At 40.2% G+C, this 13,936-nt stretch overlaps 1 protein-coding gene across 1 annotated transcript in view; it reads left to right on the plus strand.

Moving 5' to 3' along the window:
• The window catches only part of Enthd1 (ENTH domain containing 1), a 107,965-nt gene extending 94,255 nt beyond the window's left edge, over positions 1-13,710 (plus strand). Inside the window, exons 6-7 of the mRNA XM_048355066.1 lie at positions 3,139-3,534; positions 12,504-13,710. Of these exons, the coding sequence (XP_048211023.1) occupies positions 3,139-3,534; positions 12,504-13,120 (1,013 nt within the window). The 3' untranslated portion in view covers positions 13,121-13,710. The remainder of the gene's footprint in view (positions 1-3,138; positions 3,535-12,503) is intronic.
• Positions 13,711-13,936: the final 226 nt, after the last annotated feature.

The raw sequence follows: 13,936 nt of genomic DNA on the forward strand, positions 1-13,936 counted from the left end.
TGGAAGATTTTGCTCAGTTTAAATTTTTGTATTGATCATTAAAATAGCTATATGAAGATGACTTAGATTGTATGTTCTTACTAAAGTGCTATCAGAACATCATTGTCATTCTGAATTTTCCTGTATTACATATGCTAAATTTTAAGATGATTTTGGTAAACATAAAACAAAAAAATGGTTTTTTCCCATGTAAATTAGGAAAGTCAGTGAAAAATATTCAAACTTCACATTTAAAGAATGCTTTTATGCAGATACAGTGATACACATATGAACTTTGGAATGTCATCAATATAGTTTCTTATTAGGAATATATTAAGTGGGTTTGTTTTTGTGTGTGCCAGTCCTGGGGCTCTGTCCCTGAGCATTTTGCCCAAGGCTAGTGCTCTACCACTTGATCTACAACTCTACTAGATTTTTGGTGGTTAATTGAAGATAAGAATCTCACAGACTTTCCTGCCTGGGCTGGCTTTGAACTATGATCCTCAGATCTTAGCTTCTTGAGTAGCTAGGATTACAGGCCTGAGCCACCAGTGCCTCTCTAGGAATATATTAGTATTTCAGATGGAATCTTGTACCAACTAAATATAACTGGTTCATCAAATTGTGAGAGTTTTAGAAGAAGCCATTTTCTTATACCAATGTTTTCTTTCCTTTAATCTTTAAGTCTTTTGGTCTAGAAATATAAGGGCTTATGTTTTCTTTAGTTTCTGTGTCTCTATTTTTCCTTTTACTTAAGAAAACATTGAGTACATTTTCTAAAATTGGCACTCCTAGATTCTGGGGCAGGAAGATACTCCTACTAAGGTCACCTTAAGGTGACTGTTACCAGGTAGGGGGGAAAAACTAATGAATGAGGAGTTAGAATTTCTCAATGAACTCCAAACAGGATATGGTAAGATAGACAATAGTAGGATTGAGCAAAGAAAGAAAAGAGCCAGAGGTGCTTTAAGGAAAGTGATACTTGGGCAAATCAGTGCAGCAGTGATACTCATAAGACAATAATATTGGAAATTAGCTGTACAACTTGCGGGGAGCTGAAGGGGAGGGATATGGAGAGAAAAAAAAGGGAGGGGGTTTGACAAGAAATGTACTCACTACCTTACATATGTAACTATAACCCCTCTGTGCATCACCTTGACAATAAAATTAAATTTTTAAAAACTTGAAGGAAAAAAAGTGATACGTGACTGGAACATGGTGGCTTATGCCTAAAATTCCAGCTACTCCAGAAATTTGGTGAGACCTTTTTATCTCAACCAACAAGCTGGAGATGCCAAGGTCAAGGCCCAGTACTAACAGGGGAAAAAACTGGATATGAAAGCTAAGGCAGGAGATCACACGCTCTGGGGAGACCTAGGCTCCTCACTTAGAAGATTAGTGGGGAAGAATAGAATCCCTGGTGGAGAAAGCAAGGAAAATTTCTTGAACTGTCTTAATTGTTAGTATATACCAGTAGTTTTTCTAGTCTTCAACTATGGATGAAAGTCAAAAGTGCACTAGACACTAGAAAGGAAAATTCACTTTTCTTTAATAACTAGAGCTGAAGTGATGATGAGAGCATGTATTTGTGCATTATGAACTATATATGTAATCACATAGAGCAAATACATAACTATACCCTTGCATCCTCTTCCCTTATAGTACCTTCAAATGATATAATCTTCCTTGGAGCTTTTCACCTAGTTCTATGAACTCAATCTCATAAAAATAACTTACTTTCTTTTCATATCCAAGTCACAGTGAAACTTTGAGGGCAATGCCTAGCAATTGTTTATAATAATTTGCATCTAGAAGTTCAGACCAGACCCATTGTCATGGATCCAGTAGATATTTGTAGCTCAGGTTCACCCTAAATTTCACTTAACACTTCTTCAGTCCCTTCTATTTGTAGTGCATATCATGTGTCCAGTTTGTTTCAGGCTCTATTCTAGGTATCCTAGGTGTTAGTGCCCATAACAGACAAGAGATCCCCAACCTGCTAGAACTTAAATTTTATCTAGGCACCAGTAGCTCATGCCTCTTATCATAGCTACTCAAGAGGCTCATTTCTAAGGATCACAGTTAAAATCTAGACCAGGAAGAACAATCCAAGAGACTTTTATCTCCAACTAACCAGAAAAAAAGCCTGAACTAGAGGCATAGCTCAAGTGGTAGAGTACAGCCGTGAGTGAAAAAAACAATGATATTGTGAGGTCCTGAGTTCAAGTCCCAGTTTTTAAAAATAGTACTTCTTTCATTTTTCTTCCCCATGGTTTTACCCCTGATGTCACTGTAACTGACTTTGGTACACTGGATATTGTATGTACATTTATCGGAACTAGGGAAGGGAACACCAAAACGGAAAGACAAAGGGTAAAAGGTGAACCAATGCAACAGCAATACTTACAAGACAATATGCTGTAAACCAACAGTACAACTCGCAGGGAAGGTGGGCAGGGAACCAGGGAGGGGGGAAGGTGGGAGAAAAATGAAGGAGGAAATAACAAGTTTGATTTTTAAAAATGTACTCACTGCCTTATATATGTAACTATAAACCCTCTATACATTACCTTGACAATAAAAAAACTAACAAAATTAAAATTTTTTAAAGTACTTACATTTTAGTAATTGTCAGGGTCACTCTGTTTCACTTCTTCCATGTGGACAAAGTTTTTTTTTATGATTACACCGCTATCTAAGTAGAGTTTCTTTAATGTGTCTCCTGTAGACACCAGGGGGAGGAGGACATTTTTCATTCCAGGAGAAAAGGACTGTTTTGTAGCTAAGGCTCTGCAAAGATAGACCAGTGTGATGTGGCATATTTCTCAAGTTTATCTTGTAAAGGATGAAAGCTTGAAGATACTAAAAATATGGTGGTTTCAGAGACAGATAAGTGGGTGAAGGGAGGAATATTTAAAGACAAGTTATTTGAAGTTTGCCTTGCCTTGTTGTGTTAGTGAGGAGAAAAGGAGAAGGCAGACACCAAATGACTAAGGCCTCAATTACAGCTTGAGTGTACTTTAAATAGACCGTAGAAGCATAGTAAGAAAGCAAAAGGACTAAATAGGAATTCTGTTATGGCACTAAAAACCCTATTTATTAAACCAGCAGTAGATTTGAAATCGATTATTTTCAGGTTTATTTCTTGTTAATTTCCAGATGTCGTGCCTGCTTCCTCTGAAAAAAGCCTATCTGGGCAGACAAATGTGAATTTGGACAAGAGATCAGACAGTGGCATTACAGATACTCTAACAATAAACTCCTTGACGACACTTCATGAAAATCAGACAGCCACAAAAAGTTTGGAAACACTGACAACTTTACCAGCATTTTGGCCATCAAGTAAAGAAGAGGTCATCAGCCCCAATTTAAGGGCATCAAAGTCAGATTCTACTTTCTATAACCAGTCCTCTGTAGAGACACTTTATGCCTCTCCCTCTTTCAAAACATTCAGCACAGTAAAGGAGATGGAAAGCAATGAGGACCATCACAAATCAGCACAAGCCAGCACTGTGCAGGTAGAGGAGAAACACCTCGGGCCCGTGGCCACATGCGGTGAGTTTGCCCCAAACCCACCAACCTAACCAGTGGAAACACACTATTGGAAGCACTCTTCTTTTACTGTTAGATCATTTCTGTCTACCTTTTTTAGTTCACCTCTCTTTCACTCCTCATCGGTGGTATTTAAATGTACATACCACAGAGATAATTCTCAATCGGGAAATTGCCCTTTTTATTTAAGAACTAATGGATAATTTCTCATTGTGCATTACCAAACAGTGGAATGAATATATTACAATAAGTTCTGAGTAATTTTTATGCAAACAAAATTAGAAAACCTAACATTTATTTAAGAGCTTCCAGTTAGATATTTAGCTTACTTATTAAGAGACTATATGGAAAAGAATTGGTTACATGTATGTTGGTATCCTCATACAAGTATATGTACGTTTTTGTAGGGAGGGGGAGACATACTAGGGTTTGAACTCAGAGCCTTGTGCTTGCTAGGCAAGTGCTCTACCATTTTAGCCATACCCCCTCCCAGCCCTTGTTACTTTAGTTATTGCTCAAGGAGGGTCTTGTGTTTATGCCCAGGCTAACTTGGACCTCCGTCCTCCCATTTATTCTTACCAGATAGCTACAATGACAGGCATACTTCCAAGTTTATATTGATTGAGATGGAGTCCTATGAACTTTTTGTCCAAGTTAGCCTTGAACTCTCTAACTCTCCACTAGCTAGGGTTTTAAGGGTAAGCCATTGTACCAACATTAAGAGGGTTGGGCATGGTGAGCACACCTGTAGTCTTATCACTCAGGAGGCTGAGGCAGAGGACCATAAGTTTGAGACCAGTCTAGGCTACGCAGTTAAGAGCTGTTTCAATAAGCCAAAACAAAAATAACTATTAAGAATGATGCCATATTGTTCAGATTGTGATGAAGGACAAAGCCAATAGAGACTCCAGGTTGGCTGTCAATTATTCAATTATTTATCCTTCTTTAAAGTTAATTATTAAAAAAGAATAATTTGTTTGCTTGTGCTTTTTCAAAGACCTAGTAGTAGTTTTATTGGCTCTTCTGTATGATAATGCTTGCCAACTCACATAAATTCAAAGTTTTCAGTATAAATCTTTTAAAGTGCCCCAAACACAAATTATAAGTACATATGAAAACAATGGAAACCACTATGCTGAGGTTAGTTAGAAAGGGAAATGAATAATAAAGATTCTTACCCTACTCTTTAGTGGACTTTGGATACTGAATGGCCTAAAGATAGTAAAAACCCCCTCTGAGTTTTGTTACCAAATTAACTTTCTACTGAGCCCAATTGCACTGTCCTGAATGCTGGGAGGGCATATACTCATGGCTATCATAGCTCTGGGAGCTTTTGTGCTTTTGTTCATTTCTTTCTCAGATACCACTAAGAGATAATTAAAAATGCATTTAGCCACTGACTCTGTACTGAGTACAGTTAATAAAATTCAGCAAGGTTAATAAATTTCAGCAAGAAGTCCCTCTAAGATAGCTACTATTAAGTTGTTTAAAAAAAACGGTTTAAATTGTCATAAGATAACCAAGAATAAAAAATAATAATGGGTCAAATCCCAAGAAAAGTATATTGAAATGAAGTCCCACCTTCACTTCTATTCTTGAATCAGAGGCCTAGGTTTTCTGGGTACTGGGATGCTGAGTCTCATGTTCTCAGTGTACTTAGGAGACAGATTGGAGCTTGAGACTTCTGAAGTGTCAAGTACTCACAGGGTCAGTGTTCTGATCCCCCATACTCCCAACCTCCAGCTGTGATCCTTTTTCCATGTTGTCTTTGTCCTGTTACTTTTTTGCCAATCCTTAACAAACAATTCTAGCATTCCCACTACCCATTCCCACTATATAAAATGCTAGCCATAAACTAAAGTGAGTCTCTAGCTTTGGCTGTAATCTCCCCTCCAGTTTTTCTCCCAAAAAAATCCTGTGCTGATGTTGAGCTATTTCTTTGTTGATTCACTGCACCTTTTTGAGCCTAATACACAGGACCCTACTAAATAGATAACAATAGCAAAAAATGGGCTGGAGGCCTGGCTACGGTGTTAGAAAACATCAGCTACAATGGAGGTTTAAGTTAGCTAAATGGATTCATAAATGACCCAGGTGTTACAATTAGCATACAAGTTCATAGAACAGCTAATAGAAATGTACTCAAGTATTTCAATAGACATGGAATGAATACATGTAATTCTAGCACCCCAGAGGCCGGAGGCAGGAGGACAGCAAGTGCAAGGCCAGCCCAGGCTACATAGTGAAATCCTATGTCATAAAAACAAATATATATATAGTTACATATATTACAATATGTGTGTATATACATATATAACAAAGAAGAGAATCAGCAGACAAAAACTATTTTCCAAGAACCAAATGGAACTTCTGGAGATGAAAAATAAAAATGTCACTCGGGGCTCTTACAGAAAATTGAAAATGAAAAAAGCAGATAAGCAAATTTGAAGATATGTTGATAAAAAGTGGTAAGGAAAAGAGTGTTAAAAATAAACAGTTACAGAGTCTTCTGGGAGACTAGTAGTCTGACACTGGAGTAATAGGAATTTCAGATGCCTAGGAAAATAGATATGAACAGAAAAATACTTTGAAAAGATAATGGTCAAAATCTCTCCAAGTTTATGGGGGAAAAGAACTTTCAGATTCAAAATGCTCAAGCAGAATAAACAAAGAAAATTACCTGGGCACATTGTAGTTGAACCCCTAAATTCCAGAGATACAGTTTTGAAAGTGGAAAGTTTTTGAGTGGTTGTATTACATACAAAGAGCAACCTAAATGTGCCTGACTTCTTGCCATGAACAGTGTATATTAGGAGACAACTAAGTCATCTTACAAGTTTTAAGAGATAAAACCTATCAACCCAGAATTCTGTATTTAGAAAATTTTTAATTGAAGCCAAGCCAAGAAATATTTAAATGAAGAAAGATGAATGATCAAGAAATCTATACTGGGGGCTGGGGATATAGCCTAGTGGCAAGAGCGCCTGCCTCGGATACACGAGGCCCTAGGTTCGATTCCCCAGCACCACATATACAGAAAACAGCCAGAAGTGGCGCGTGGCTCAAGTGGCAGAGTGCTAGCCTTGAGCGGGAAGAAGCCAGGGACAGTGCTCAGGCCCTGAGTCCAAGGCCCAGGACTGGCCAAAAAAAAAAAAAAAAAAAGAAATCTATACTGTGAAAAGCAGTGGAGAAATATTTTCAGACCAATAGGAAGTTACACTAGATAGTAACTTGAATCTATAAGAAAATATGGTGAGAACTAGAAGCTATAACTATGTAGGCAGTCTGAAGTTCTGTATTTTTACTCCTAATTAAAGAATACATAAAACTAAAGCACAAATAGTATATTTGGAGATTTAAGGCAAATGTAGATGTAGTGATGACAAAATAATGTAAAGAAGGGAAGTTCATGGAATTAAACCACTAAAAGATATCTGTATTCATAAATTAGATGTGCACATTTGACCACAATTTTACTTACTGATTTTTGGTGGTACTAGAATTTGAATTCAGGATCTTGTGCTTATTAGGCAAGTGCTGTACCTCTTGAACCATATCTCTAGTACTGTCTGCATTAGATATTTTTCAGATAAGGTCTTGTACTCTTCGTCAAGGCTGGGCTGGCTTCTGACTCTATCCTCCTACATATCTGGAATTACACCTGGCTGAGGTAATGAGCGATGGCAAGTGCATAGTGTAGTGGACCTCAGATAGAAAGGTGGCATCCCTCTAGGGACTTCACATCTTTACCGAGTCGGGGTAGGGGAGACAGGCATGCTGATACCCGATGACCCATCTCGCCTCAGTGTAAGTTATTGATCTGTAGCTCAGACTATTATTTAAAGTCATTAGATCTCTCATGATGTACTCCAGAAAAGAAAACAAACTGGTGAACACCTTGAAGCAAGACATGTGGCAACCAGCTCTTGTATTCTGAGTCACAGCTGTAACCTGTGTGCCCATCAGGCATGTCCTAACTCTCAAAAGACCTGTTAGCCATTCCCATTCCCTTTGTGTCCATAAGACTCTGAGCCAGAATAACTAACCATTTCACATTTTTATTAAATGAGGAAACTGGCAGAAAATTGGTTGGAAAAGTGCCGCAGCTAACTCTTAGCTCTTGATAATTATTATATATCAACTATAAAGGCTGAAGGAAATGAATTAGAGAATGAAAACAAATCCTTCTGCTTGACCATTAAAGGATATGTTTCTTCAAAAAAATTTTAACATCTGTAGCTAATAAGGTATTTTTTAATATTCCAAAAATATATTCATTTTTTTATTTTTGCAACATAATTCTAAATGCCTTTTTAAGTTGAAAGCTATAATACTGTAATTAACTGGACCTCTATTGTTTTTTAGTATAAACAGTGAAAGATAACCAACATCATTTGGAATCATTTTAGTCAGTGCTGGTTTCAAGAAGCCTCAACGGTTGGCCTGTATCTACCACAGAGTGGAAGTGTGAAATACGGCCACTTACTGTATCTTACTTGGCAGTATCTGCTGCATGCCAGCTTTGTTGAGTAGGCTGCATGAGGAATGAATGCTAATAAGATACCCACATCAATTCTGTGGAGAGCTAGAGGAGGAGAACCCAATGGGCAGCAGAGCCACGCCCTCAAGAACAGCGTGAAATGTACAGTGCAGCTGTGGAATGTTTGGAAACAAAAGCAAATTGGTGTGCGGCAGTTAGAGAAGAGTGGCTTCCCACAGCAACAGCATTGCATCCTGTAAACTAGAGCTGCCGAACTTACATGAGAAGCTGTTTAGCCAGTAGTACAATCACAAAGCCAGGGAAAGATGGACACAGGGCAGGAAGCCAGTGGTCTCCAATCCTGTGCACATCAGGAACACCTGAAGGCCGGTTTCATCTGTCCTCTGGCCCAGTCCCAGCTTCTGACTCAGTAGATCTTCAGTGGGGCCCAAGAACTGCATCCAGCAAGTTCCCAGGTGATGCTGCCCCCACACATTGCAGACCACTAGTATAAGTAAATGCCAGCAGCCTTAGTCACCTGGGTGAGCAGTAGCAGCATCACTGTGTTGTCCTTGAATAGATGGCAGCCCTGTGTTAGTGTTTGACTCCAGTATTATTTCCCTCTTGACCTACTTGGAGATGTCCTATTAAATCCTCTTTTCTGATCAGTGCAAACTCGAATTCTGTTTATAGAGTAGAACTTGGAAAACATGTTTGAGGGCCTAAAATCTTAGACTTCTGATGCCTGCCACTGGGTGTAAGCTCCTGACATCTAGACACCCCTGCTCACCAAGGCTGTGAAGGTCCTCTTGGTAGTTGGGCTGAAACCTATCTTCTTACAACTTTTGTGAGCTCATCACAGTTCTAATCATGCACCGTAAGAGAAGTGGAAGGTATTCTTGCTAAGGTTTTGTGACTACCCCTCCAGATTATTAAAGGTACTGGACTCTCATCCTTTTTCTTCCATCTCTTCTTAGATAAAGATGAACATATCTGTCAGCAGCCACTCCCATGGAGAAGTCAAGTCCCCATACTGTTCCTGTTTGCATGCCTTCTAAAATTTATACCCAGAATTTAACATAATTCTGTAATAAAGTGACAATAATCCAAAGATAGGAGAGTAACATGAAAATATAATGTAGTGGTTAAGATTAGGTACAATGGAGTCTGAATCTCTTCTCTTCTAGCCTTCAAGTCTTGGGGAAGATTTCTAGTCTCTTTGAGATTTCACTGTCTCCCACTTAAAAGGTGTTTATAAAACTTGCTCCATGGACAAGATGCCAGTGCCTCAGCGATCAGGAAGATTGGCCAAATAAGGCAAAAGTGTGTGTGTGTGTGTGTGTGTGTGTGTGTGTGTGTGTGTGTGTGTGTGTGTGTGTTGCCAATCCTGGGGCTTGAACTCAGGGCCTGAGCACTGTTCCTGAGCTTCCTTTTCCTCAAAGCTAGTACTCTACCACTTGAGCACCACTTCTGGCTTTTTCTGTTTATGTGGTACTGAGGAATCGAACGCAGGGATTCATGCATGCTAGGCAAGCACTCTACCTTTAAGCCACATTCCCAGCCCCGCAACAATATTTTTGAGACTCCATCTCAAAAGAAAAGCTATACATGGTAGTACTCACCTATCGCCCCAGCTGTAGCAGGAAATGTAAATAGAAGGATTGTAGTCCAGGCCAACTGGGGCAAAAAAAAAGACCCTGTTCCAAAAATAATCAGAGCAGTAAGGGCTGGAGGCATGGACCAAGTGGTATAGTGCCTGCCTAGTGTGAAAGTTGCTAGCCCCATTACTGCCCAAAAAACAGTAACAACAACTAAACGCCCTATTCCAGGTCTGGTACAATACTAGTATATTATATTGCTGTAACAAAGTTCTTGTGCCTAAATACTTGGTCATCATCAGGAGGCTTATTTAGCTCATGGTTTCTGAATGTTTAAGAGCATAGCACCAGCATCTGCTTAAATATGGTGAGCTCCCCAGGCTGCATCACGTGGGGGTGGCGTTGTGGGAGGAGGAACTTCGGAGAAGAAAGATCGCAGGAAGAGAGATGAAGCCAGAGAGGGATTCAGAGGGGTTTGCTCTTTTAAAATAACTGGATCCTATGAAAACTACATTAACCCCTTCCAAAGGCTGTGCCTCCAGTGGCCTAATCACCTGCCCCTTTACCACTTCTTCAGAGCCACACTGGGGACCAGGTTTCCAGCCATGAACCTGTGGGAATACACGGTATCAGGCCATAGCAGGTGTTAAATAGAATTTGAAATCATCTATTTGAAAATCATCTACTTAAATCCTTGGACTCGATCTTGCCAAGAGGTGAGAAATTGCCCTGATTAGCTACCCATCACCATAAGCTGGTGAGGTCAGAGAGTGTGTTTTCTGGAGAGTCTTTGGAGGTCTCTGAAGGGAAAAAGGTGACAGATAGCAGAGGTTGTAGGTACTGTGATCAGACAAGCTCACCACAGCCAACCTTGACCCCCATGGCAGGAGACAGGAAAACCATGCTCCTTAGCCCCTCTCCTGCCTCCAAAAAAAGAACAGAAGATACTCCTATTGCTGCTTGCTGGTGGCTCACACCTGTGATCCTAGCTACTCAGGAGGCTGAGATCTGAGGATCGTGGTGCAAGGCCAGCCTGGGCACCAAAGTCTGTGAGACTCTTATCTCCAATTAACCACCAGAAAACCAAAGTGGTTCTATGGCTCAAGTGGTAGAGCGCTAGCCTTGAGCTAGCTGAAGAGCTAAAGGGCAGTGCTCAGGCCCAGAGTTCAAGCTCAATGACACACACAAAACAACAGCTCATATTAGTGGTTCCCAGCCTACAGCCCACCCTCACGCACACAGCTCCTTGATCAGAAGCAGGTATAGAGTGCCAGACCTCTGGAAAGATCCTCATGTGGAACAGTGAGGCAAAAAAGCAAAGGAAAGTAACACAAGGAAATAAGTTACACCATGAAAAGAGAGCACTTTAAAAATCTCTCTAGCTGTATTTCTTGCCTTCTCTTTTGGTACTGGGGATCAAAGGTAGGGTATTGCACTTGCTAGTCAAGCATTTTCCCACTGAGCTACGTTGTAGTCCAAAATCTCTCTGTACTATCCTTAAAGAGATAAGAAAATAACAGCATATCCATAAAACAAGAACAGGATGTTACAAGAACTTCAGAGAGAAAAACAAAAGCTCTTGGAGAGTAAAAACATAATAGCAAAATGAAAAACTCAGTGGTAAGATTGGGAGATAAAGCAAAGAGACAAAGGTAGGGAAAATATGAGACCAAAAGTAGGAAAATTAGGAAAGTAGTTGAGGAGCTCTTCTGAATAAGAGGAGATAGAATGGGAACACTGGCCACTTGCCCTTGTAATCCTAGCTACTTGGGAGGCTGTGATTCTGCCAAACCCAGCCCAGGCAGAGAAGTTCAAGATGTAACGTCTCAACCAAGAGCTGGGCCTGTCATCCTAGCTTGTGGCGAGAAACCTAAAGGAGGGGATCACCCAGATGTGCACCCATGCAGGGAGCCAGACACAACCTTAAAAAAGAGGACTGGAGGCATGACTCTGCATTAGAGCATGAAGCCCAGAGTTCAAACCCAGTACTGAACAAAAAAATAAAAGGAGGGAGAAACTGTACAGCCAGAACAAAATAATTAAGTCATTCAAGAAAATGTTGTAAAGCTGAAGGAAAGTTCTTGTTTGATTCAAGACATCTTCTCCCATGACTTCAGTAAATAAATACAGTCCCCAGGGCACAGCATCAAAATTCTCTGGTGCTTCAAAGACAAAGCAAATGGTAGACAACAGATTAAAAGTAGAATGGTTCCAACAACTCAGAACAAGAGAACCAATGCAATATGGCTTTCAAAGAAAAGGCTTTCTGGTCCAGAATTCTTTATCAAAACAAGTAATCATTTATCCTCAAAATAGTGTATAAACTATAATTTCTTGGTAAGAAAAAATCATTCTATTGTATGCTAAAGCGTGGATCTCAGATGGCTTCGACTTCATTATTGGTTATATTTGACCACAAAAGGAACAAGGTTAATGTCACTCACTGTTGAGTACTTGCAGTTAGTTGTTATTGACTTTGCCGTTACTCCTGAAGATAGAGGAGGCAAAGACTGAGTTACAGCTTATCAGGCTTCCTACTTTTAATACCAACCCCAAATCCTGGCTGTCAGTAGGAGGGGTTTACACTTCTCCCTCTCTGATAAAGTTTACAGTGATGTAAAAATATATTGGGCAGGACTTGGAAGTCAAGATGAATATTGATAATTCTATTTTAGGTTACTTTTATGGTACTATTGATATGCAATATATCTGTAGATTTCCTCCATTTCCTGATCTGAGTTTTTTTCAATGCTTATTATGAATATTTAACATTTAAAATTCTAAGTAGTTTATATTGAGACATTCTACGTAGGCATTTAGATTATAAAATTATTCTAGCTATTACTCTCACTTGTGTGTTACATAAATCCTTCTCTCTAATTTATGCATTTTAGTTTCAACTCCTTCTGAGGGAACATCTTCCTTTTCTACTTTATCCGTATCATCTCCTGATTCAGCCCCTCCAGGAATGTCAGCTCCTTGCTTGCCACCGATTTTGGCCAGGCCTTCCTTCCGGACTGTGTCTCATCAGAGGTCATCATCTGCCTCCTTTATTAAAGGAGACAAAGCACTCAGGTCTCACCATCATCTCACTCCCAGGAACCCAGTGTCTTCTGATGAGAAGGAATACAGCAGCCTCAACCTGCAGGAAGTTCTTACAGATGATTCCGACTCTTCTAAAGAGAAGACCAGTCAGATTCCCAGCCACAGTTGGGTTGCGTTTTCCGACCCCACTGTAGATCATATCCCTTCTATGTCTTCTTTTAGTTTTCAGACAAGCCAGGGCTTGCCTCCGGGGCCCAATGTGAGCAGCTCCATCAGCGCCCTGCTGAAGGAGGTGAAAAGCGCAGTGGTGAGGCTCCACGATGATCTGAGCGTGGTGATACAAGAGCTCAATGTCATCAGCAGCCATCTGGTAAGCATCGGCGGCTGTAGCCCGCAGGCCAGCAAGTCTTCCCAGGACCCCCTGTCTTCTGAGGGGAGCTTAGATCAGACCTGGGCACATCAGTAGCCATTTTCATAGACCCTGTATAGGCCCACAAGCTCACATTTATAGGTTCTCCTTACTATGGAGGAAAAACAGGTGATGGTTTCATTGTTGTTCCTTGTCAGGTTTCTTAAGTATCTTTCAAATCAATAGAGTCATGTGGGTAGTGTTATGTTTTTTAATCACCTTTGATAATTTCAGATTTAGATATTAGTTTATTTGACACAAGAGAAGTTTCATTCTTCCACGCTCTGTACTTCACCTCAAAATGATCAAAGCACTTAATGAAAGTTGTGTTGACTTCAAACTGCAAAGAGGCCGTTTGAGAGCTCTTGAGCACCAGCAGTCAGAAGGCTTCATCGCAACGGGCCTCAGCCTGACCTAGGAGTCTGGGTGTTTCACGCATTCTCTTGCATGTTTCAGGGCTGCAAACAAAAAACAAGCAGTCTTTTCAGGGCACAGGGTGTTGGGAGTTCAGTTGAAACAAGCAGGACACAGGACAGGTGTTTCCATTGTTCCTGTACATTGCAGAGTCACGTCAGCTGCCTTCCTTTTTTCTTTCAGAAAACAGATTTGATATTTTTTCCATCTTATGTGTATCTTTTAATTCATTAAAACAGCCTTTGAAATAGAAATGCCTCCATTGTTTATGGACAAATTTAGAGCACAAAATGGCACGCTACAGCTTACAGTCCAAATGGTGAGTCTGGGGAATGGAGCAGGGCGGGGGTGGGGAAGGCAAGAAAGCTGTTTCAAGTAATATCCACTGATGGCAGCTCCAATGGGTGGGCACGGTGGAGGTGAAATGAGATAGGGACTCACTGATGGACTGAAAAAAAT

Source organism: Perognathus longimembris, chromosome 1 (genome assembly GCF_023159225.1).
Source record: "Perognathus longimembris pacificus isolate PPM17 chromosome 1, ASM2315922v1, whole genome shotgun sequence".
NCBI lineage: Eukaryota > Metazoa > Chordata > Mammalia > Rodentia > Heteromyidae > Perognathus > Perognathus longimembris.